The sequence below is a fragment of the Clarias gariepinus genome, chromosome 10 (assembly GCF_024256425.1).
Source record: "Clarias gariepinus isolate MV-2021 ecotype Netherlands chromosome 10, CGAR_prim_01v2, whole genome shotgun sequence".
In the NCBI taxonomy this organism is placed as follows: domain Eukaryota; kingdom Metazoa; phylum Chordata; class Actinopteri; order Siluriformes; family Clariidae; genus Clarias; species Clarias gariepinus.
In genome coordinates this window covers 10,312,397-10,337,500 of record NC_071109.1, presented here as the reverse complement: position 1 = coordinate 10,337,500, position 25,104 = coordinate 10,312,397, and the positions used below count along the sequence as shown (strand labels likewise).

General features: G+C 37.5%; 1 protein-coding gene across 1 annotated transcript; it reads left to right on the top strand.

Annotated features, from left to right (window-relative positions):
- Nucleotides 1–1,944: 1,944 nt before the first annotated feature.
- LOC128531562 (lymphocyte antigen 75-like) lies at nucleotides 1,945–23,525 on the top strand. The gene is made up of 6 exons (XM_053505496.1): nucleotides 1,945–1,991; nucleotides 2,404–2,450; nucleotides 16,011–16,418; nucleotides 18,406–18,744; nucleotides 19,048–19,142; nucleotides 23,094–23,525. The coding sequence occupies exons 2-6, from the start codon at nucleotides 2,417–2,419 to the stop codon at nucleotides 23,196–23,198; spliced, it is 981 nt and encodes a 326-aa protein (XP_053361471.1). The 5' UTR covers nucleotides 1,945–1,991; nucleotides 2,404–2,416; the 3' UTR covers nucleotides 23,199–23,525.
- The last annotated feature ends 1,579 nt before the right edge of the window (nucleotides 23,526–25,104 follow it).

Genomic DNA, 25,104 nt, shown 5'->3' with positions numbered 1-25,104 from the left:
ACACTTCCTGGATATTTCCACTTATTTCCATTCTAATTCATAATTTGGTCTAACTTCTTAAAGTTAAACAATTTAATTATTTCTTGCTTCTTTTTCTATTTTTGAATTTCTTTATATTTTCTTTTCATTGTATAGATAATTTTTTAATATATATTTTTTTATAATGAATATATTTATTATAAATGTTTTTTATATTTTGTTCTATTTCTTGTTAACTGTTTTTACATTTTAAGGTCACGGGCGGTCGTTTAAGCATTTTACTGCATATCGTACTGTGTATGACTGTGTATGTGACAAATAAAATTTGAATTAAAATTTGAATTTGAAAAGTGGACTGCAGCTGGAGTCAATGCTTCAAAAGACACCACCACAGATATATCCAGAACATGGGCTACAATGGTCCCATTCCTTATGTCAAGTCACTCTTGAACCAGAAACAATGTCTGAGGTGTCTTACCAGGGCTAAGGACAAAAAGGACTGGACTGTTGCTCAGTGAGCCAAAGTCCTTATTTTAAATTAATGTAAATTTTGCATTTTATTTGGAAATCAAGGTCCCATAGTTTGCAGCACAAGAGGACAGGCACAAAATACAAGTTGCTTGAGGTCCAGTGTAAAGTTTGCATGGCCAGTGGTAGTTTAGGGAGCCATGTCTTCTGCTGGTGTTGGCCATCTACCAGAAAGTTTTCCGCACTTTATGCTTCCTTCTGTTGACCAGCTTTTTGGAGATGCTAATTTCATTTTCCAGCAGGACTTGGCATCTGCCTACACTGCCAAAAAGTACTAATACCTGGTTTAAGGACCATGTTATCCCCATGCTTGAGTGGCCAGCAAACTCGCCCAACCTAAATTCCATGGAGAATCATAGGGTGTTGTAAAGAGGAAGATACAGTATGAGTCACCAGACCCAACAATGGAGAAGAGCTGAAGAAACTTTTCTATAACACAGCAGTGCCACAGACTGAACTTCTTCATGTCACGCTGCATTGCTGCAGTAATTCATGCAAAGAGAGCTTAACCAAGTATTGAGTGCTATAGATGTTTATACTTTTCAGAAGTCCAACATTTATTGTTGTGTTATTTTTTTTTTTTTTGGTCTTAAGTACGTAACTTAAAATATATCTGTCTCTGTGTAATAAATATATGACTTTTCAGAATTAAATTACTGAAATTTTTTAAAACTTAATTTTTTTGATGATATTCTAATTTATTGTATTTTATTGCTTTTGTATACCCTGCATTTTGAAAAAAGTCTAACTTGAACTTGACCGTGATCTTGAACTTGTTTAAGCCAAACAGTAGTTCTACATTTCATTTGATAAGAAAATCTATTCAAATAGTTTGAACTTGTTTGCTTACATTTCCTCAGTGAAAAGCTGTATTACAAAATAATATACATTGTTATTCCCACATATGCTAATATCAACACACTTTGACAGGTTAGATTGTAACAGTGTAATCAATGTTAATTACTTCACCTGTTTAAGATTTTGAAGTTATGGCTAATCAGTCTATACTTTACCATTAATGTTTTACTATGAGTGAAATAACCAACTGTCTAAAGATCTGGTTACATTACATTTAAAGTTGTATAAATAAAATATTACCTGCATTACCGTATTTAAGAAAACATATAACACAATTGAACTTGTCATATGAAACATTCTTATTACAATGCATAATCTTAGTCTCTATGTGTAAAGACAATTATAGCTAATATTTAGACTTGACAATGCATTTGTTCTGTCATATTCAAAGTACATTTTACACTAAAAATAAATAAATAACATTTTCATTTCCACCTTTATCTGCTGGCATTTCATATTCAAAGTTCAAAGTTTTTTTTTCTTCTTCATTTGATCTTGAAACTGATTTACATAAAATATTTAGTATTTAAAGGCACAGCCTCCAGGTAAACTTCTTTGGAACTCAGATGCTCAGTGAAGTTTCACAAAGCGACTGCAACAGTGGATTTAAAATTTTTGGATTACAGGTAGGGTTTAATATTTAACGATGGTCTTTAAGATTTGCAAAGCTTTTCTGGTTATTTTTATATCACCATTTTCCTTTTACTATTTTATGTGGCTATTAAAACACTTACTCATAAGCATGGGTAAACCATAAAAAGCTGTAAAAACCGTTGAAAAGTCTACTATAAGGTCTAAAATATGTAGATTTTTAATGACAAAAGACATTCTCCATAATTTAAAGGCAACATTTTTATTAGGTATGTTTTAAACAGTATTGCATGAACTGAAATTTATTATTATACTTGAATACTTTTTTTCACTGTAGTATTATGTCATTTAATGATGCTCTTTTCCTATAAAAGCAGATCTGTTTAATTAAACAAAAAGCACTTTAAATTAATTTCTTAAAATGTGACTTTTTTTTTTACTCCATAGATACTGTTTCATTATGAAGGCATACCTCTTTCTCCTTAGTTTCATAGGTGAGTGTGTATTTATAAATGTTTTCCTCGCAAATGATTTAGATTAGAAGAGATAAAATTAGATTCGGGTTGATTTTATTAAAGTGAATAAATTTTTTTAGCGTACACTATCACCTACCCGTCCAGCATTTAGTATGAATTAGCGTATCTTGCCAATTCTGCTTATCACATGGCCATTGATGATAACAGTGGCGGTCGGTCAATAAGGGGCGCTGGGGCGCCGCCCCCTTAAAGTTAGGCAGGAATTAATGCTACTTTAACATGTAATTATTTAACATACCAATCATGTATTTTAATAATGAAAGTGTCATTTACGGTCAAACGTGTCAAAAACGGTCAGAGCGTGACTTGGTAGTTTCCTTCCCAACTCGGGGTGAAGCTTTAAAACTGTCTGCTTTGTTTACTGGATCGCATTTGTTTACTGGATTACAATATTGTTTTTGGATTTACTTCCAGGCATCTGGTTCTCCTGTCCCATTTCTGGTTAAGTTTCCAGCAGCTTAATTTTACAGATGCTCCTTTATGTTCGAGGATCAGATAAGATTTTTGGCATGGCACCATTCAGGCTGAGTGAGGGGTTCTGGAATTCGATCAACTGATTGCTCTCTTTTGGGGCCTGGTTATCCCTACAGTGCACAGAGCCAATGAAATGCAGTTAGCATCTAACTAAAAGTGCATATGTGGCCTATTTACAATAAATAAATACAATCTGTTATAACAACAGCATTTGGTAATAGAGTTATGGTATACATAGTGACATACTGTAGTAATGTACAGGATAACTGTGCAACATTGTGCAGTGGATGTGCTATAGTAAACAGAAGGTGAATTATTTATCTACAGATGGGGCAGTAAAAAATGCGTGTCAGAGGGACAGGAATCTCATGGCGACTCGCGGCAGTGCACAAGATTTTAAGAGACGCCATGTCTCAGACCAGTAGGTGGCAGTTCTCAGACGCAGATTAAAACAAATAAAGTAAACGTGTGGAAATCATATTTACTATAATATTTTCAGTTTTTAATATCATAACTTTATATTGTGAGGTTTTAGTATGAAAAAACAAAAGCTATTAAAAGTCATAACATTAAAATAGCAGCGCTTCAGATTGGTTGCAAAGTCGGGTGCGTGCGGGACAGCAGCCTTCATACACATTAGTTTGAAAAAAACACTAGATTGGATTTAGGTCGAGTTTTATTATGTTTGTGTCAATCTTTCTTAGCCTAGATTGGGGGTCGCCAACCTGCGGCTCCGGAGCACGCGGCTCTTTCATGCCACTTGAAGACTAAGCTCCTGCTGGTATACAGTAGCTCTTAAGGTCACTGAGGCACGCAAACCTCCTGACCACAGTAAGGTGAAGAATTTAAATTAAATAAATAAAACAAAATATCCTTAATCCAGATTTTATCAATCAACGACATAACATTTATCTTAGCTGGATGGTCTAATTCTCAAAAACATTTAACCTAAAGTAAGACTTAACACACTATAACTAGAATATTTACAAAACTGAAAGGTTGTCTTATGAATAAAAAAAAAAAAAAAAAACTAAGTTAAAGCAGATGGGCTATAGAACAGATCATATGTTTTTTATATATATCTATATCTATATATATATATATATATATATATATATATATGCATACACAGTGGTGTGAAAAACTATTTGCCCCCTTCCTGATTTCTTATTCTTTTGCATGTTTGTCACACTTAAATGTTTCTGCTCATCAACCGTTAACTATTAGTCAAAGATGACATAATTGAACACAAAATGCAGTTTTTAAATGAAGGTTTATGTTATTAAGGGAGAAAAAAAAAATCCAAACCCACAGGTGTGACTGTAGTTGTTTTTAATTTTTTTAAAGAGTAAATGAGCAGCTCTCTTCTCTCCAATCCACTCTCCAACAACAGTCTCCTACACGACACTACATTAGGCTACGTCTTCACTTATTTGCATACGGATGGTGTTTAGATGTTTAGCGAGGACTCAGGGGAGGAGTGAGTGTGTTTGTGCGTGCGCTGCAGCCTGTGAATGAATACACGAATTTTCCGCTACCGCAGATCATTTTATCAACTTCTAATATATTCATTTTGTGAGTATATTAACATGGGTTTTCTCAACATTTCAAAACTTTGCATTGTGTCAGAAGATTCTGCGGAATTTCTTCTCACCTTTCATTCACGATACTGTAGATGGGAATTTATCACTATGTGCGCTGTTGGCAAATACTTTAGGGGTTTTAGATTAACTAACAAGACAGAGCGGACATCTCTGCCTAAATTTTATTTCCCCAGCAAAACATAAAATAGATTTAAAAACAATAAATAAATAAAAATGATTAATGATAGCAATTAAATCAGAATTAATATTTGGACTTGATACTTTTCTTTTTATTTACTGTATGGACAGTCATTTATCTATCAAGTAGCCTATATATTTGTGTAATATGTACTTGTCACGTACTGTTAGTTGTTGGACTGTGGGCATGATGTGGCAGGCATAAACGCAGAGAGGGATGATGAACAAAAGTCTTTAATAATAAACAAACCAATCAAACAAAACAGGAACAAAGGAAGTTGGCTTTACTTGGGAGTAAAGCCAACTCCCATAGTTGGGACACATATCACACATATCGCCCCCTACTGTAAAGTGTTTATTCTCTTTCTTCGGCTCGCATTCAATGCGTTTTCGCAGTGACGTTACGTAGAAGTGGTGTAATAATGTGACGAACGCAACATTCATTATTTGTACAATAAAACATATATAGGCATACACAGTTTAAATGTGCTCTTTTCAGATAACAAAGTCTGAAACGGTTAGTTTTATTTCATTTGAACCCATTTTTTTTTTTGGTATTGATACACAAGTACAATTAAAATAAAAAGAAATTATGGGTTTTGAAAATGCTGGGATTGTGTTGTGAACACCTGTTACCTATTTTGCTCAAGATCATTTCCTATATAAGGCTCTTTACATACAGCCATGTTTTAATGAGAGTTGATGTGAAAAAAAATGACACGAAAACCACAATTTACTACAAAAGAGCTTGCAGTTCTTTTGGAGGAGGTGGGAAACAATCAAATCTTGCTTTTCTCCTAATTAAAAAACACATTTACAAATTTTGACAAAAAAAAACATGGAATGAAATCGCACAAAAAATTAATGCTTCTGGAAATGGGTATGAGAGAAGCCCAGAGGGAGTCAGAAACAAGTGGAGGGACTTTAAAAGGGACTTTTTTTTTTTTAAACCTATAAAAAGTCCATATTGAGCACAACACAAAATCACATGCTTATTTATACCATTGTTGTTGATTTATTAGGGTACATTCATTGAATATATATTGAGTAATATTTTAAATAGGCTTACACTATGGTAGTGTATATATTTTTTTATTTTCTTAGTGCTTAACACTTTGTGCACTGTAGATGTTGAAAACGTGAACAGTACGGATAACATTCATTATAAGTGAAAACCTCTAACACTACAAATGTTATAAGAAATTTCTCTTTGGGTATGTTTTAACAAAGATACTCACTTGAAAACTCACCTTTTTTTTCGCACAATCGAAACCAAGGCTGTGTTCCAACCGGCATAAATAATGCTTTCGTAGGGCACTTCGAAGGAAGAATAATTGCAATGGTATCGCTGTTATATCGTTTCAAAGTGAATTTGTATTTAAAATAACTGAAAAATTAATAACCTAATATCTGAGCACCAAAACATTAAGTTTTCCCAATCGCTCAAAGTGATTGGGGAAATTTTTAGAAACTAATAGGGCGTAGGGTCGTTAACTGTGAATAGAACACACCCAGCCGCGGCAAGGAACTATGCTTCTAACCACAGGTCGAAGGCTGTAGTTCCAACCACGTAAGTTTGCGACACTGTTTGCGAATGTTTGTTTGAACTATGGTTTCAAGAAACACCGAATTGTTAAACTACTGTATGTTGGTAACGCCGGAACTTGCGACCATAGTTGGCTGACGATGCTTTTGGGAAACCCACCCCAGGTTAGTTCCTAAACAGACTATAATCTAAACGGACGAGGAGACTAGACAGACTCGAAGACTAGACAGACTATGATCTAAGCAGGTTAGTAGTGCACTGATTAGTATTTATACAGACTAAGAGCTAAACATGCAAAGGGGGTTACTCACACATGAGGGTAGACACAAAAGGTTAATTCTCCTAGAGGCTAATCCTGCTAGGAGACACAGAGACAAACTAAATAAGGACAAATATAAACTTAACTTAAAGCTCCATAAACCAAATGCCAACTAAACAAACTAAAACAGAACATAACTAGAGAAACCAAGAACCCACTTAACAGAACAGAAAATAACATTAATGCTCGACCCAATTTCCCAGAACAAACAGGTATTTATAACAAGGCTAATGAGCTTCCTCGGTTCAGGTGCGCACCCACGTCACCTGACCAAGGTGCCTTCTGGGAAACTGAGTCTACAAACTAAAACTGCAAACTAAGAACAGTGCCCTCTGGTGGGCAACCCTTACAGTACTTCAACTTTTTGCACACACATGCGGGCATCTTTAAATTGGAAAAGAAAATAATAGTGGGCTGGTAGGCACATTATTTTTCATATAACTTAAACGGCTGAATGAAGTTAAACACAATAAATTAATAATTCAAGGATAAAAAAGATTAATGATAGCAGTAAAATCAGACTTAATAATCAGACTTAATAAGTGAATTCATTAGCGTTTATCTAGCGAGTAACCTATATATTTGTTTGTTGTATTTCTGGGGGTATGTGTCTGCATTTTATTGATAAATCACAATTTATCATCCTTTTGATCATAACGCTGCCTTTTGTTAAGTGAAAGTGTGAGTCTTTCATGCCTCTGCTGCAGCTATGCAGTGCTCCTACAGTGATATATTTTTAGACTGATATTGTAAGTTTAAAATAAAACGTGTTCATTTTGTGCTCAAAATTCCCCCCACCGTCAACAAATTATTTAGCTGAATCCATAAACCATGGTGGAACGAAGTGTCCGAGACCAAGCTCACTGCCATGCTTTCCTGGTCGAAAAATGTTTTTCATCCAAAGTGATTTGCAAAACAGGAGCCTCCTCATACTATAATAGTTTTAATACACTGATCTGTTTTGATTTGATTTAATATTGTACCTTGATTGCTTCACAGCTTCAATATACTGTAGACTGCATGATGTTTGTTAGTGCATTAAATTGGAGAAAGGTTTTAGTATCTCTTTTCGCCTCTCTTCCTCCAATGTGGAGAGAAGAGTTTGTGTGTTTGTTTGGCAACCTGAGCGTGTGTGTGTATTCACCCAGCAGGAGAGACGATTACCTACAATTCCGCTGCAAATGTCTATTCACCGTTGTCCTTCAGTGTCTTGAAAAGCACCTGGTAAAGTTTCTTTTTAGGTTCGGCCAAAGTCGCGTGCATTTTTGAGAGAGAGAGAGAGAGAGAGAGAGAGAGAGAGAGAGATAGATAGATAGATAGATAGATAGATAGATAGATAAATGGATACAGTGGATGGAAATACCCGTGGTTTCGCGCGGCTCCGCTTCCGAAAATGCACTAACAAAACTTCTCTCCTATCGCCGACTCATTTTGGAAATTAGGTACTTAATGCAAATGGAATTTATCACACTCCTATAAATAATGTTTGCCCATAAGCAAATGCATGGGCTTTGTTAGGCCATTTTTAGGCTTTAGCCCCCCTAAATTTATGTTCAGCCCTCCTAAAAAGTTTGCAATTAGCTCCACAAACTCGAAGAAGAAACTTGGTGTAAAATTCTGAACAAATAGATGAATTTATAAGAACTGTCTCTATTTGTTCTGTATTTATTGTAGCTGTTTTCACAAGTTACATGTGCATATAGACTATACTATACTGTACATTGCAGACTTTGAATGATTATACATATAATGTGCTCTGGCAGAGTTATTCCATGTGCCACCAGTGGAAATTCTGTGAAGTACAACGCTTGGATGAAAATAGCACGGCTATCAGCAGGAAGAATTGCGTCATGCCACAGAAAAAAAGGCTCGTTTTTAAATGCCCCATCTGTATAATTTGGCTATAAATAATATTAAAGAATACTGTCATTGCTTTACTCATTTATTGTTTTTACTAAACAATTGGCTTTTCTTTACCTTAATTAATGGATCTCAAATTTTTAGATATGATGGTAGGATGTAAATAATCTAAAAAAACTAGCAAAAGAGTTTAAAACAGAGTTCACTTCTTAAGCAAACAGGTATGACAGTTAAAATCCCTAGAAAAAACTGTGGCACAATCTCCAAACTTAAGCTAATTTACTTATAAAACCATTGATTTTTTAATACACTTTTGTAAACAACTGACAAGTGTGTGTGTGTGTGTGTGTGTGCATATGTGTGTGTGCGTGTGTACATGTGTGTGTGTGTGTGTGTGTGTGTGTGTACATATACAGTATATTCTGTTGCATGCATCTTGAGTGTCAGAGTTACAGAATTAAATTTTCGAGGCTATTTTTTAGGTAAACGATGATTACGCAAATGTAAGGTCAAAGGTGTAAGGTCAAAGGTAAATCTTGGTCAAAATTGGATCATGCAACAAAACAATGTTCCAGAACACAGCAGTAAATCTACACCAGAATGGATGAATAATAAAAGAATCAAGGTTTTGAAATTGCCTAGTCATAGTTTAAGGCTCGTATTTACTAAGCATAAAATTCTCAGAATGACTCTATTTTGGTCCTATTTTTAGAATTAGGAATTAGAGATATTAATCACAATAGGAATTTCTAGAATAGGATACAGATACTGATTACTGTTTGAAACAGTGACACAGCAGACAGTGTCAAAAATAATAAATTAAACTCTGCTCTTACAGCACCGCAGATCATGCAGTAAATCATACATGCCGCGAAGCATGAAAATAATGCAAAACAAGCTGCATTCATGGAGTTGTGGGAATTATTAAAATAATCATATTTATACTGTGTAAATATTTTATGCTTTTAAATTATTTGAATGTGCACAACTGTTTTTTTGTTTGTTTTCTTTTGGGATTTTTTTCCCGAATTTTTCCCCAAATTTAGTCGTGTCCAATTCTTCCCAATCATAAGGGGGCTCCCACATTAAGGCAACTACTACCACTCAGTCGTGAGTCCCGAAGACAATCACATGTTTCCTCCGAGCCACGAGATGCCGGCCGACCACATCTTTTTGAACTGTTCGCTCACGCACCGCTGGGAATGGTGTAACACAGCACTATCCGCTCCTTCACGCAGTGTGTGAGCTCACTGACGCCGTAATTAATGTGGGGGCACTAAGTACCTCTCATCCTTCCCCTCTGAGAGAGCTCGGCCAATCTCTCGGCCAATCTCTCCGGCTGCTGATGTTACAGCATCTCCCCGAAATCGAACTTGTGATCTCCGGATGATAAGGCATTTTACACTCCTCATGGATATGTGCAGCAAACTGACATGGGGCATTGATGCTTTTCTCAAATTGCACTTACTTTTTATTTTTAGGGGTAAGAGTAGGGAATAATTTTACTTTAAATATTTCTTTACATTTACTCCCTCCTCCGCAAGCAAAATGCTTTCATCCTCCCACCAGTTTAACCTTTTTTCCGAAATCATTTTTACCATATTATGACAGTCCTACATAGCTCTTTTATAGGGGCTTTAAACAGTCACTTATATATAAGTTTTGTCTGTGTGCATAAAGCTTACCACTGAAGGGCCAGTGTTGGGCCAACAGCTATGCATCAGTGATGGGTTTTATGCTTTTTTTATGCTTTTATATTAAATTATTAATTCAATTCATTTCATTTCAAAAGTGGGCTCATATTTCAAAACAGTCGTAAATCAAATTAAATCTCTACTAAGAGATAATGGAAACTCAAATTATTTGTCCCACAAATGTTATTTGAGCCTATCCCAGGTGACTTAGGGCATGAGGCGGGGTACACCCTGGACAGGGTGCCAATCCATCGCAGGCGCACACACAGATGGGGTCTGGATCACTGGGAGCACAGGGAGCACAGGAGCAGCATGTGTAGCTCCAAACCATCAGGAAGCAGGGGTAGCACAGTGGTTAAGGTTTTGAACTATGGTTCAGAAGATCCCAGGGTCAAACACCACAATAACTGCAACTTTAGATTTCCGTGGGGCAGTAAATAGCAACGAGGAGAGAGATGGGTTTAAAACACCATGCTCAATCACAAGCCATGAAGGGAGATCAGCTATAAGACTGTCGGGGCATGGGTCCTGCCAAAAACTTATGGCTTTACTATTGGCAGCTTAGTAGTAGTGTTGAAAATTTGGCAAACCTAACCCCCCCATTGACCAAGGCTTACACACATGCAATTTAGATATTCTATGTTTTAAAGCCTCATTTAAATGGCAGTACAATGGAACCCAAAGTTTTGAAGAACTTTTTGGGCAAATAAATTGGTAGATTCTGAAAAGGATACAGAAATCTGGGTAATATCACCATCTTAATTGCATTTACCCGCCCCATCATTGATAATGGCAGGGTCCTCCACTGTTTTATATTGGTTTTCAGATTTTCTAGCATAGGTAAAAACTTTTTATTGGTATATATCTTTAGGGTTTCTAGATATATTAAGACCCAGATATTTTAGACTGTTTGTGGCTATTTTAAAAGGAAGACTACTCATAAAATTTTAGTCTATATTGTTAGTCACTGCCAAAAGTTTTCGTTTTTTGCCAGTTTACTGAATACCCTGAGAATTTACCAAATGTTTCCAGTAAATTTAGCAGGGGTGGTACAGACTGTTCTGGGTTGCGGAGATACAAAATAATGTCATCTGCATAGAGGGAAATATAATGATTAATTTGGCCTAAATTTGGGACTAATATTAAAGGGTTCTTTTTAATGGCAAGGGCAAGGGGTTCAACTGCAATTGCAAAAAGCAAGGGCGAGAGAGGACATCCCTGCCGAGTGCCTCGATGTAGTAAAAATTGGGATGATCTATTAAAATTGGTTAAAACCGAAGCTCTACGATGAGCGTATAGCATTTTTACCCAAGAGGCAAATGTATCACCCATGTTAAATTCTCTAATCACAGCTAAAATATAGTCCCACTCAATTTGGTCAAACGTCTTTTCTGCATCCAAGGCAAGAACTGCAATACTATTTTGAGGCTCAAACCTAGTATACAAGATATTCATTAGTCGCCTAACATTAAAAAAGGAAAAACGGCCAGGAATGAAACCAGACTGATATCAACAAGGTCAAGGGATGCCATCAGATCATTAAGAACAATGGCAGAATTAGTCAGGGATATATCAGCACGTGCAGGTGATCTGTCTCAAATAGAGTCTAATACTAAATGGAAATCGCTGCCTATTATCAGATAGGTGTTTACAGTAGTAGGCAAAAGATTAAAAACTTTGCGAAAAAAAGTGGGATCATCAAAATTAGGTCGATACACATTCAGCAATGTGACATGGGTTGAGGAAAGTAAGCCCGATACAATTACTGTACATAACGACCATTAGGATCACTGATAGTCGATATGTGCTTAGAAGTAACGGATTTACGAATTTAAATAGCTACCACAAACACAACACACTACATACACAATAAAGAAAAAACACACCGCCCACTTCTCCCTTTTCAACAGCTTACCCAAATGAAGCTGGAAAAAAAACCAAACGAACAGTGGAACTGCTGGGCAGCATAAGGAGTGAACAAAAAAACCTAGCTATCAAAGTAACCTCAAACAGAGAAATGGGGGCTCCCTCACAGCCTCCATCCAAAAAATATAAGAAAAGCAATTGCTCAATGAACTTGAGCTACGGGTTTAGAACTCTATTAACAGATATAAAACTGTTTATAAAATTATTTTAAAAACTAATTCGACAGACCGTGAACGATTCTTTTCTACATATGAGAACATACTCACAGGATGCTATAAAGGCCAGTAAGCAAAAAGATTAAGTCTTTTAGCAAGGGTTACAGCACTGAGAAACATTCCCGAACTGCAGATCAAGAGGGGTCTTGCTCCACGATAGACTTCACGAACTCTTCAGCCTCCGGCATCGAGCAAAAGATTTTCTTTATATTGTCCTGGGTGACAATAAGACGTGCGGGGAAGAGCAATTCAAATCGAATACCGGCCCCCTTTAGCTTCTTTTTCACTCTGTCAAACGCCCTCCGTTGAGAAAGTACCTCTGCCGTGAAGTCCGGGAAGATGGAGATGAGTACTCCGTCAAATTTTAAAGAGGCATGCTGCCGCGCAAGTCGCAGTATCGTTTCTGTGACCAGATAATGATGTATCCTCGTGATCATGATTTGGGGACGTCCTCCTCTTGATGGTAAAGGCCCGGTGCGATGTGCACGGTCAACTTTAATCCGTTTGGGAAAGTTCTCAGTACACAGGAGTTTCAGGATGAGTTGTTCCACAAATTAGGTTGGACGGCCAGCCTCCACGTTCTCAGGTAACCCCACAAACTTGATATTCGCTCGTCGAGAACGACCTTCGAGATCATCCAATTTAGCACGCAGGGCCTTGTTAACTGCAAGAATTTCCTGACAGGAGGTCTTCAGGTCAGAAATACGGGCTTCATGCTCAGCTTTAGCACCCTCCAGGTCAGCAATACGCGAGGTGGTTTCAGAAAGTGTCGTTTGCAGCTGAGATAAAGTAGCTTCTAGCGAATTAAATCTCTCATGTATACCATTGCTCATAGTCTGAATCGCCGATAAAATGACAGTTGGCCGCGCGAATATCACCACCCGCCTTGCCTTCATTAGACGGCGGTTTCTCGGCCGGCTGTTTGCCTGAGGAAGTTGATGAATCATCTTTCTTGAGTTTAGCCTTCTTCATTTCACTTCTATATAATGGCGAGCAAGCTTTCACGATGAAAATAAAAGAAAAAACACAAATTTGTTGAGGCTTTGAGGGAGCACTCTAAATTTATGTCCACACCATGTGGTGCTCTCTTGCGCCCCCAGAAATAATATTTTGCCCAGGTCATTTACTGTAGAGCTGGTAGTAACAGTACATCCTTTTAAACGCAAGCTAAATTGTAAGAGCTGTTGTGTACTGTTTTTTGAGCCAATAAGTAATATCTCTGTCTACAAAATAGTATCGGTCAGACAGGTAGGAGCTAAACCATTTTAATGTCTGTCCCTGAATACCTATGTGATTTTGTAAGCGATCTATGAGAATATTATGATCTATAGTGTTGAATGCTTTGAGCTTTCGACACTATAGATCATAATAATCATAATAAAAGTAAGACTAATATCTATTCTTTGAGGATATTGTGTTCCTACAAGAATGTCCATATTTAAGCTGATACTACCTTTTCTAATTTGTATTTTTGGGAGGGATTTTTCCTAGATTTTTTTCCCTGATTTAGTCATGTCCAATTCCCACATGACGTCACGACCGCATTTCTTCGAACTGCTTGCTCACGCACCATTGGGGGCAGCGTAACACATTTGGCGACAGCACTATCCACTCCTTCTGCTTGCGTGAGCTCACAGATGCCCCTGAATGTACCTCTCATTCCTCCCTGTGAGAGAGCTCGGCCAATCAGCTCTCTCTAGGCCTTCTTTGAGAGGTTACAGCATCAGCCGGGGAACGAACTCGCGATCTCCGGAAGATAGGGCGAGCACTTTACCACTGCGCCACTTGGAGGCTACCTTTTCTAATATTTTTGATATAAATGGAAGGTTTGAAATCGGTTAACTGCCAACTTGAAAGATTTAGGGACATTTGCATGTCTTTGGACTGTGGGAGGAAACCGGAGTACCCGGAGGCAATCCACCAGCCACAGGGAGAACATACAAACTCCATGCACACAGAGATGGGAATTGAGACTGGCCAGGAATCGAACCCGGACCCTGAAGGTGCAAGGCGACAGTGCTAACCACTACACCACTGTGCCGCTGTCAACATTTTTTAATTTTGGAAAATATTTTTATATTTTTATATTTTAATTGTTACACATTATGAACTGTACCACAATGAACTTTATAACTATTGTTTTTTTGCTGTCTCTCAATGACGTAAAAAGTGACATCACACTTGGTGCAGTCCTATTCCTCACCAAAGTAAGACTAGGAAGCTTTATACAGTAAATAACCTTTATGTTCAAAACTGAGGTAGGACTATTTTTATTCCTAAATGAAATTTAAGCTCAATTTCTACAAGTGATACTTAGATGCTTACTAAATACGAGCCCAGACCTCTCCTGGGATGGGCTCCAGGCCCTTTACCATAATGTAGAGAATAAGCACTATAGAAGATGGATGGATGAACGTGAGAGAAAAGGTTCCTTCATGTCATAGTTCATGTTTTTATGTAATGTAAGTAAATAAAAGTGAAAAGATTGCTTCACATTATTGTCACTAAGGGTGGGTCTTCAAGCTGGGTATTTTTCTTTTGGCTTTTTTTTTTCTTCTGTATTCTGTGTTAATTATCAGTTAATCAGACTGATGATAGCAGCACCTGTCTGCAACTTATCCTTTTAAATTATGTGGAAGAAGTATTGCAGACGTGTTTTTTTATTTTATTTTTGGCTTTATATTTTATTAAATAATTAATGGCACAGTGAAAAAAAAGTTATATGTTGTTCTTTTGAGGTTGTATTTGCCTAATGCTAAGGTTAACTATAATCACCAACTCACACTCAACGTCTATACTGCCTCATCCTATAGTTAAGGCGCTGCATTAAACTTACTGAGGGATCAGTGTTGTCAGTAGGAAGGTCTTGTTCCAGGTTCCCCAACAACCTGAGGTTATTTGCTGTTTGGATGGACCCAGTTGGAAGAGGTTTCTACCTCACTTCCTTTCGTAAAGAATGAAAACCTAGGCTCCAAAGTGGTCCTGGGTTTAGCACGAAACAAGGGCCAGGGATCCTTTTAATGGTTCAAGCTGGCAGTTGCTGGCTCCGAGGTCTGGATTTCTCTAGACAAAATTTAAATTATACCATTTGACAATGCATGTAGCATCAGAATAATTGTTGACAGCTAATAATTCTTCTTGTTTTCCTGACTTTGTCATGCAGAGCTCTCATCTGCAACATCACAAAAAAATGCAGCCTTTCCAGTCCAATTCTAACTTGCCCATCTTGAGATCCAATCTTTTTTTAAATTCAAGACTTTGGAACCTCGACCACTTTTTCCATACCACCCTATTGCTGCATTTCCATTTCTGTCTTCCTCCAGTTGCCAGAATCAGATTTCAAACTTTAGTGCTTGCCTACAAAGGCAATTTGGACCAGGTTTCACACCTTATTCTGCACTGTCATTCTAGAGGCTTCTTTATGAGCCTCTAGAATGACAGTACACTGTCTGTATTTTTTATAAAAACAACCAATCAATTGTATCAAATCAGGTCCCACTGGAAAAAGGTGTAATTGTAAATATCATGCCTTTCCTATGACAAAAAGGGAACAGTGGTCTAGGATTTTGCTGTCTAGTCAGCCCCTGGAATTCCTTTTGAACTTATTTTTGATAGAAGCAGTAAAAAAAAAACATTGATGTTATATTATACTTAAGAATCCTAAATCCTAAAAAAAATATTTTAATAATGTATTTTTTTTCAGGTGTTGTTCCAATCCCATCTCTTCTGCAATCTGTTGGTCACAATTATTCTCTTATCATGACAAAGGTGACATGGCCAGTTGCTCAGAGTTACTGCAGGGAAACTTATGAAGACTTGGCTACAGTGGAAAGTGACCGTGACTGGTTAATAATAAATGCAAAAGTGTCACGTGAAAGTCTGACAGATGTTGCTTGGGTTGGCTTGTACTATATCTACAGTAATCCTACCAGTCTCAGTGGTTTTCACTGGGCTTATGAGAATATCTCTGTGGAAAATAGTTATCAACGCTGGTCTACTGCAGGACAGCCTAATTTTGGTAATGGCTTGAACTCATGTGGTTATACAGGCCCTATGGGATACTGGTGGCTTACAACCTGCACAAGCCTTTTCCCCTTTATATGCTTCAATGGTGAGTTCAAGGTTTTATTTATTTTTTTAGTAGTATGTCTTATTTCCAGATCTACCACTAAGTCAATTAAAACTCTTAAATTAACTTCCATTATCATCTGTGTACTGATCAGAATGTTGAGATTTTAAGCTCTTTAAGCTGTGAAGCCCTTAAGCAATTCTCCTAACCCTATATGCTCCAGGGGCACTACTGTATATCTTGGTTAAACCCTGTGCCCTGATCCCAGCTTCCCAACTAAAGTATTTGAAAAAAAAATTTCACTGTGCATTGAGGTGCATGTGACAAATAATTGAATCTTAATCTTAGTGAATATGATTCATAATCTCGGATAATCTTAGATGAATATCTAATAAATATATATTTTTGAATACAGTATGTGTTATGCTTTTCTATCTCCTAACTTGCAAGGGTAACATTGGTATATAACACGAAGAGTGTGTGTAGGAACAGTGCACTCCAGACTTTATTGCCACCTGTCATGAAAATATAATCATATAATAAATAAATAAATAAATACATAGAAAGCATAATACAGGTAAACCTTGGATTGCGAGCACAGATTTGTAATCCAAAGCACTCATATATTTTAAAGTGAATTTTCCCATAAAAAATAATGGGGAATCACTAATCACAGATGATTCGGGAGGTTTTTGTGTAGGACGTCGTTCACACATACACGCACACGCATGTGCCTTATGTGCACACATGTGGTCACAATTTTATATTAAATAGTTCATATGCTTGGATGACTAAAAATTCAAATTCGAATTTTATTTGTCACATACACAGTCATACACAGTACGAAATGTAGTAAAATGCTTACACGACCGCCAGTGACCTTAAAAAGAGAACTAAAGCTTATATAAGTAAAAAATATGAATAAAAGAAATACGATAAAAAATTTAAATAAAAATTAAATAAAAATTAAATTTAACTAGGAAAAATAGAACTAAAAATAGAAACGGAAAATAAAAATATGCTGTACGAAAATAGAAATATACTGTACAAATAGAAAATATAATGGTGTGCAAATATGCATAGAAAAAGTGTCTTTGTGCAATGGTTATTAAAGTGTCTTTGTGCAATGGTCCAGAATGTAAACGTAAACATGTAGTGTAGATGTGAAGGTAGATGTGCGTTGAATTGTCCATAGTGTCCATGGATGTATAAAGATTGATTGACTGATTGTGAAAAGAGGCTTTTATGTACCAATCACCCTTAAAGACAATTTGGTTTTATGGAGGTAGGGTCTAGAAATTGGCTGTGGAGTATGATTGTTCCATTCTATTATAATAGATTTTTTGGATACAATTAATTATGTTTAATTAAATTTTATCTGTTTATGTGTGGCTTATGTATATATCTATTACCAGACTTGTACAGAATTACCAAAAGTTGTTTTTACTTTTCAAAAGTTTTTTCCATGCTGATGGATGAGAAAGGACCTGAAATTTTTTGAAACATTACAATAACCACAGAGTTCTTATAGTGTAGGCGAAATGAATAGATAACACATTCTGTTATGTGGTGTGAGTTAGAGAGCCACCGTTACCAATGATTTGTGTGTTTTGTTATGTGTTTTCACTGTTCATTTAAACCGAGATATATATTTGGTTATACTGTATTGATTTTTATATTGCTCTGTGTGTGCCAGTGTGTTCCCCAATTTATTTTTTTTGCCATAAGAAGTGCTGTCCAAGCTGTTGTTATAACTGCATTTTTCTCTTTGTTGTGACAGTGCGATCAAAAATATTTTTGTAATATTTTAATGTTTATAACTGTGCATACTGTAACTATTAGTATGTGATTTTTTATTGAGAAACATTTACAAATAATATAACACACAACTGAACCACAAATATAAAAGAACATAACTTAAAAGTGTAAAATAAAATCATCCTTGATAGTATTTATTTATGCAAAAACAAAAGCTGGACACTTGAACAATATTTCTAATACACTAATTACAATCATTCTTATTTCACAGCTGGTAACGATTATGCTGACAAATATGTTGGTGTCACTACTAAAAAGACCTGGAAGAAAGCTTTGTCTTACTGCCGAAAGTTTCATACTGATTTGGCTTTCATGGGTAATTTAACAGATAACGACGCAATGCAGAAAATAGCATATGTTCAGGGTAGTTCTTGGATTGGAATGTACAGAAACACATGGAACTGGTCAGATAAGACACAAACATCAGACCTCCTATGGCTTCCTGGACAGCCTACAAATGCTTATCCGACTGACTACTGTGCTGTGCTTGATAATAGAATGTTCAGTGAAACAAAATGTGATGAGCTCCACTATTTCTTCTGTCAATCCAGTGAGTTGTTAAATGTGTTTTGAAAACTCAGAATGCACTTTTTAGCAAGATGTATATGTCTGAAATAATTTTTATTGCAGTCTATTTCCTCCAAACTTTTTTATTCTTTTAATCTTATAAATAGTTAGTAAAGTACAGTAAAAATTATATAAACTTCAACTCATTTTGGGAAACTTTGCACTAACTGATCAATAAATTCTAACAATCATTTAAAACAGACTTTTAAAACTGACTTTCAGTATTGCTACTTTTTTACCGATCCCTTTTTCTTAATGTCTGTCTCTGTTTATGTGGGTATCATAGCTTTTCCAGTGCAGACATTGCAAATACTAAAACTGCAAGTAATGTCTGACATGAGGATTTTTGATTCCAATGTGCAGTCGGCTATTTTAGAGCTGGTAAGTCATGCATTTTCCCCCAAATATGACATGTTATGTATCAGAAACATTTTAGCAACATCTGGCTAACATTTTTACGTGATTTAAAACAGACATTGCTGGCACATTACAATAAGTTTTATCAATACATATTATGCACAAATCATAAATAATTAGTTATTCAGAGTTTGACAATGAAGAAAGGTTTATAAATAGTATTGCATAGATGACATTTAATAGCAATAAGAATATCAATATTTAAAACATTAGAACATTTTTACTTAACAATTAATACATGTTTATCAATAACAGTTTATATATTTGCTTATATAGTATGTGTGGTCAGTTGTGTGTACTACTCCTGTAGTCTGTTATATATGTTTTTCCCTACAAAATGAGTTAAAGATTAAAACAGGTTTATTCCATTTCAGTGACAAAGAATTGGTGAGCTGTGCAACTTTCTAATAAATGATTAGACATTGCTCTTTACCTAATGGGTATATTGTATATGCTAAAGCATGGTAAATTGCTTAGTACTAGGTAGACTGCATATGTGTAAACCATTGCATATATAATATTCTGTAGTAGATCCATACCCAGGACTGTTTTTTTCTCATGTCTTTACCTTTTGTGTACCAGATGGATAATTGTATGAATGAGCAGGTCTAAAGCTGTTCTTAATAACGGGTTCATTGACATGTGTATATTAGAGTAAAATAAGAAAATGGTCTTATATATACAGTGTATATATAGCGGTCTTTATATACACACAGAATATTGCCAAAGTTATTTGCTTATTTTCTTGAGTAACATCCAGTTCTTAATCCATAGGGTGTAATATTATGGCCCACCCATTGAAGCCATAACAGCTTCAACTCTTTTGGGATACTCTCTACATGTAAAGGAGTGCATTTATGGAAATTTTTGGACCATTCTTTCTGAAGCACATTTGTAAGGTTAGACACTGACGTTGGACATTGGAAACGCCTGGTTTGAAGTCTCCACTCTAATTTAACCCAAAGGTGTTCTATCAGGTTAAGGTCACTCTGTGGAGTTACTGAAAGTAAAGGGCTGAGCCTAACTCCTAAAAAACAACCCCTCACCAGTTCCAACATGACTGCGTCACAGTGCACCTTACTTCCAGTGAAAGGATTTCTAGATGCTTTAGCATACCAAGACATTTTGGACAATTTCAGTCTCCCAACCTTATGCTAACAGTTTGGGGACGACCCCTTCCTGTTCCAACATGACTGCTCACCAGTGCTTAAAGCAAGGTCCATAAAGACATGGATGAGAAAGTTTGGTGTGAAAAAACTTGACTGGCCTGCAAAAAGTCCTGACCTCAACCCGATAGAATACCTTTAGATAAATTAGAGCAGAGACTGTGAGCCAGACCTTCTTGTCTAACATAAGTGTCATACCACATTTGTAAAATGGGCATAAATATAATGGTAATCACCATTGGCCTGTAAAGTCCCTAGAGGTCCCTTGGGATTCTCTGACACTTGACTGCGCACACTAATGGACTCACTGTTGTAAAGTAAAAATAAAACAAATTAACCACTTTACCTTCGAAAAGAATCGTGACAGAAAAGTGTGTGAGAAAATGGATCTTTAACCTCTCTAATAAGACTTTCTTTTGCTTTACACGCATGCACACGTGTCTTCTTCTTTGTCTTTCGGCTGTTCCCTTTCAGGGGTCGCCACAGCGAATCAACTGCCTCTATCTAACCCTATCGTCTGCATCCTCTTCTTTCACACCAACTAACTTCATGTCCTCTCTCACTGCATCCATAAATCTCCTCTTTGGTCTTCCTCCAGACCTCCTGCCTGGCAGTTCAAACCTCAGCATCCTTCTACCAATATATTCACAATCTCTCCTCTGAACATGTCCAAACTACCTCAATCTGGCCTCTGACTTTATCTCCAAAACATTTAACATGGGTTGTCCCTCTGATAAACTTATTCTTAATCCTATCCATCCTTTTCACTTCCAAGGAGAACCTCAACATTCTTAGCTATTGTAAGGGTCCACCACTAGAGGTCACTGTTTTTCACTGTGTAGTTTTTGTTGGCTGACTCAGTTTCCCAGCAGGCACCTCGGTCAGGTGATGTGAGTGCACACCTGAACCGAGGTAGCCATCAATCCATCTATAAATAGCTGTTTAGACTGGGAAACTGTCAAGTGTGTGGGCATTTTGTTCTGTTTTGTTTTGTTCTTTGTTTAGTTTGTATTTTGATTTTAGTTGTGTTGACTTGGGCTCTCTTATTGGCAATGTTTCTGTGTATGTTTTGTGTGTCTGTGTTTGTGGAGCTGATTTAGTCCTGTCCTAAATGTATGTGAGTACGGTGGTCTTTGTCCTTCCTGTTTTCTTCTGTGTTTAGCTAGAACAGGTAAGTAGATAGGTGTGTGTTTGGCTAGGAGCGTGTTTAGCTAAAATCTATGCTGAGCTAACTAGCATGCTTCTAACCATAGCCCCTTTGGGTCTCTAGCTGTTCTGTGTTTCCTATCCCCCTAGTGTCCCAGTGCGCCTAGCTTTAGAGTGCCGCCCCTCCTAGCTTTGGAGTACCGACTAGCTTGTTAGTGCCGCCTCGCCTAGCCACTGGGTATCCTCTGTCTGTGTTTCTGTGCCCCCATTCCCTAATGTGTGTTAAGCTATTGGGTAAGTGTAGCTTAGTGCATGTTGGGGCTAAAGACATGCTTAGCTAGGTGTATGTGTAGCTAACTGCCATGCCTAGCTGATTGCCATGTCTTTAGCCCTCGTCCTGTCTTTCGTTTCTAGTCTCTACGTGTCTCCCTCTAGTCTCTACATGTCTCTCTCTAGTGTCCAGTCTCAGCTCCACGCATAGTTTGTGTGTCCTGTTATGTGTTTGTCCTCCCTCTGCCTGTGTCTCGCCACAGGATGTGTTTGTCCTCCAGTCTGTCTTGCCAGAGAGCCCCTGTTAGCACAAAGTTAAGTATTGTTTGTCTGTTTGTTCCTTTGTTTGTGTCTTTATTCATACTTTGTGTTTAATGTTCATTAAAGACTCTCTCTTTTTACACACCCTCTGCCTCTGTGCCTGCTCTCACTGCCCACGGCGATCAACACCTGCCTTTACACCCCGTTCGTGACAGAATGCTCGACCTACCAAGGCATAGCAGAGGGGGCTGGGACTTCAAAGCGGCATCCTCGAGCCTCACGTGCAGGCCACACCGTTCGTTTTTCAACCTAAAATTTATTATTTTTTTTAAATCTTGCAGAACACTCACAATCCAAGGTTTCACTGTAGTATGTATGCGCTTTGTTTGCCTAGCGTCACGTGATAACTGAGCCAATGTATTTTCTTTCTCTTGTGCTGTGGGATTGTGGATTACCGCCTCCCATGCCCAGTCTTAGTGTGTGTGCGTCACTCGTATAGTCAACATCCGTGAGTTGATGTAAAGCATTTTTAAAAATTTTTGCATCCAAGTGTTGTGACTGTTGTTGCAGTACAGTCACTAAAAAACAGTCCCCATGAAGAAAATAGTTAAAAGGCCATAGCAGTGCGGGAGATGAATCTGTTTAACGGCAACGCAGCGTTACTTTTCCATAAAATCCTCAAAAAAATGCGAAAGCATGTGTCATTCTTTAGTACCTTGTTAAAGAAGTTTGCCAACAGGGCAGTGATGACATTAGTGTGTGTATGTAAGCCATCCTACACAGTAGCCACCCTTCTCTCGTCTTATTCCAGCCAGGATTCTTAAGGAAAAGTGCAGGTTAATTTGTTTAATATTTTCGTCATAATTTTAATTAATTATTTAATATAAATATTTTTGGGCTGTAAAACAAAAATATTCTATTCTTTCTTATGGGGAAATGTACACATACAGTATACAGAGTGAGTGAATGGGCCAGCTGCATGCACATGGCCGGACTAAAATCATTAATAAAATGCACAGGATTGCGACTACTGGAACCCCTGAAATCCTCTATTTTTTTTTTTTTTTTATAGGTCAAGAAGAAGATGGATGAAAGTAGCATGCTGGGAAACACCACACTAACTTGGAGGGTGCAGTCAGATGGTCAAATTTTCAAAAAAGGAAAAAATAATTTTTAATGTTTAAGTTTGGATAATTTATATAAATAATTGAGTGTAATTGCAACTGAGTGTTGCAATGGGAAAGGAAAAAGCACTTTGTTATTACAAAAACATCTGGGTAAGAATGTGGATTACAGTTTATCGCCTCTTCAATGTGTCTATCATGAGTATAAAAAAAATATTTGCTACAATTGTTTGCTTTGCATGCAGTAGTGCAGACAGTTAATACTTTCCTATAGGACAGCACCATGTTATTCTCTTAATGACAGTGATCCCAAAATAATATATTAATGTAAAACCTTGTCTTTTTAACAAAAGAAGTGCACTGCAGTGGCTTGGCAGTTGCTAATTACAGTACATAATTTAATTTTCTTTTAAACTGTAGTGGGGTTTGTTTCCAGTAATATTGATCTTATTTAATTTGGGGCCTTTAAAGAAATAAATATTTCTTGCAATCACTTGGTTTGAAAGAGTTATTGCTTGTTGTGTTTGCTGCACCCTGATACACTTACCGATCTGGGTCTGATCGGCCTGGAGAGAAAAACAAACACACATAGACATGATGTCTGAAAATCTTTGTTAATTCTCAGCAAAGAAAGCACATTTAAAGCGGTGCTGTGTGCAATTGATGAGGCGATTCCCCTGGTTGAATGAGCCCTGATTCCTAGAGGCGAAGTGAGCCCACGCGCCTCATAGGAGAGGGCAATAGCTGTCCGATCCTCTTAGAGAGGTAACACCATTTAGAAAAACCATCTTAGAATAGTCTTAATTACGCTGGCTGGAAGACCAGCTTGACTTAGAGTCAGAGTGTAGTAAAGGGGACATTTGCTGATCTTGCGAGGCAAAGAGGTCCACCTACGCTACATGAAATTTTCCCAGCCCTGAGGGACAGGAATCTGGTGCGCTAGCTATTTAGCGGCGCGAGCACAGTCCGCCCTGGCGATTAATATATGAGACTGCCATAGTGTTGTCCACCCGCACTAGGACATGGTAGTCTCAACTGCTGGAGGAAGTGCTTTAGGGCCTGAAATAGAGCCATGATTTTGAGGCAATTTATGTGCCGCGCAAAACGATGGCCTCTCCAGCTTCCTTGGGCTGGACGGTCATTTAAGACCGCACCCCAGCCCATGAGGGAAGCGTCTGTCGTTAGCATCTGCGACGACAAGACGAACTTAGAGTGGGACCCAGAGTCAGAAACCGGGGTCTGAACCACATAGGAAGGGTACGAAGCACCTGGCGCGTAGCCCTTATTGGGGATTGGCCCTAGAGTAAAATTCCCTGGTTCTTAGCCACAACTGAAATGCTCTCATGTGCAGAAGGTCCAAAGGTGTCACCGTGGATACAGCTGCCATGAGGGCTAAGATCTCTGAAAGTGATGGTCACTTTCTGGTCTAGCTTGATTTCCTTGACGGTGTTGAGAATGGATTCGACACGAGCGGAGGACAGCTGTGCCCGCTTACGCTCAAATTCCATGTGGCACCCAAAAATGTTGTCCTCTAAACAGGAAAGAGCATGCCTTTATGGCATTGGATCTCAATCCTAGGAAACAAAGATTAGCTAGAACGACATGCTGATGTCGAAGCGCTAGCTACTGAGACTGGGCCAGCCAGTCATGTAATTCAATACGGATGCTCTGGAGTCGTAAGAGCCAGAACTACATCCATGTATTTTGTGTATGTGCGGGTGAAAAAGCTAGACCAAATGGAAGGACCCGATACTGGTAAGCTTCGCCACCGAAAGTGAACCTAAGGAACCTCCTGTGTTGTGGCAATATTTCCATTGATTTATTTTTAGATAGCGGTAAAGCCCGCAAAGTCTAAAAAATTGGACGCAGCCCCCCGTTCCTCTTGCACTTTCCGGTTTCATGGAAGTGGAGACCACGCCATTAAAACGCGGAGGGTGATGTGAGAACTGAATCCTGTAG

Coding starts and splice junctions, on each gene's coding strand:
- LOC128531562 (XM_053505496.1), top strand. CDS start 2,417: ATGAAGGCATACCTCTTTCTCCTTAGTTTCATAG. Junction 2,451..16,010: donor CTTTCTCCTTAGTTTCATAG/GTGAGTGTGTAT, acceptor ATTTTTTTTCAG/GTGTTGTTCCAATCCCATCT. Junction 19,143..23,093: donor AGTCGGCTATTTTAGAGCTG/GTAAGTCATGCA, acceptor TTTTTTTTATAG/GTCAAGAAGAAGATGGATGA.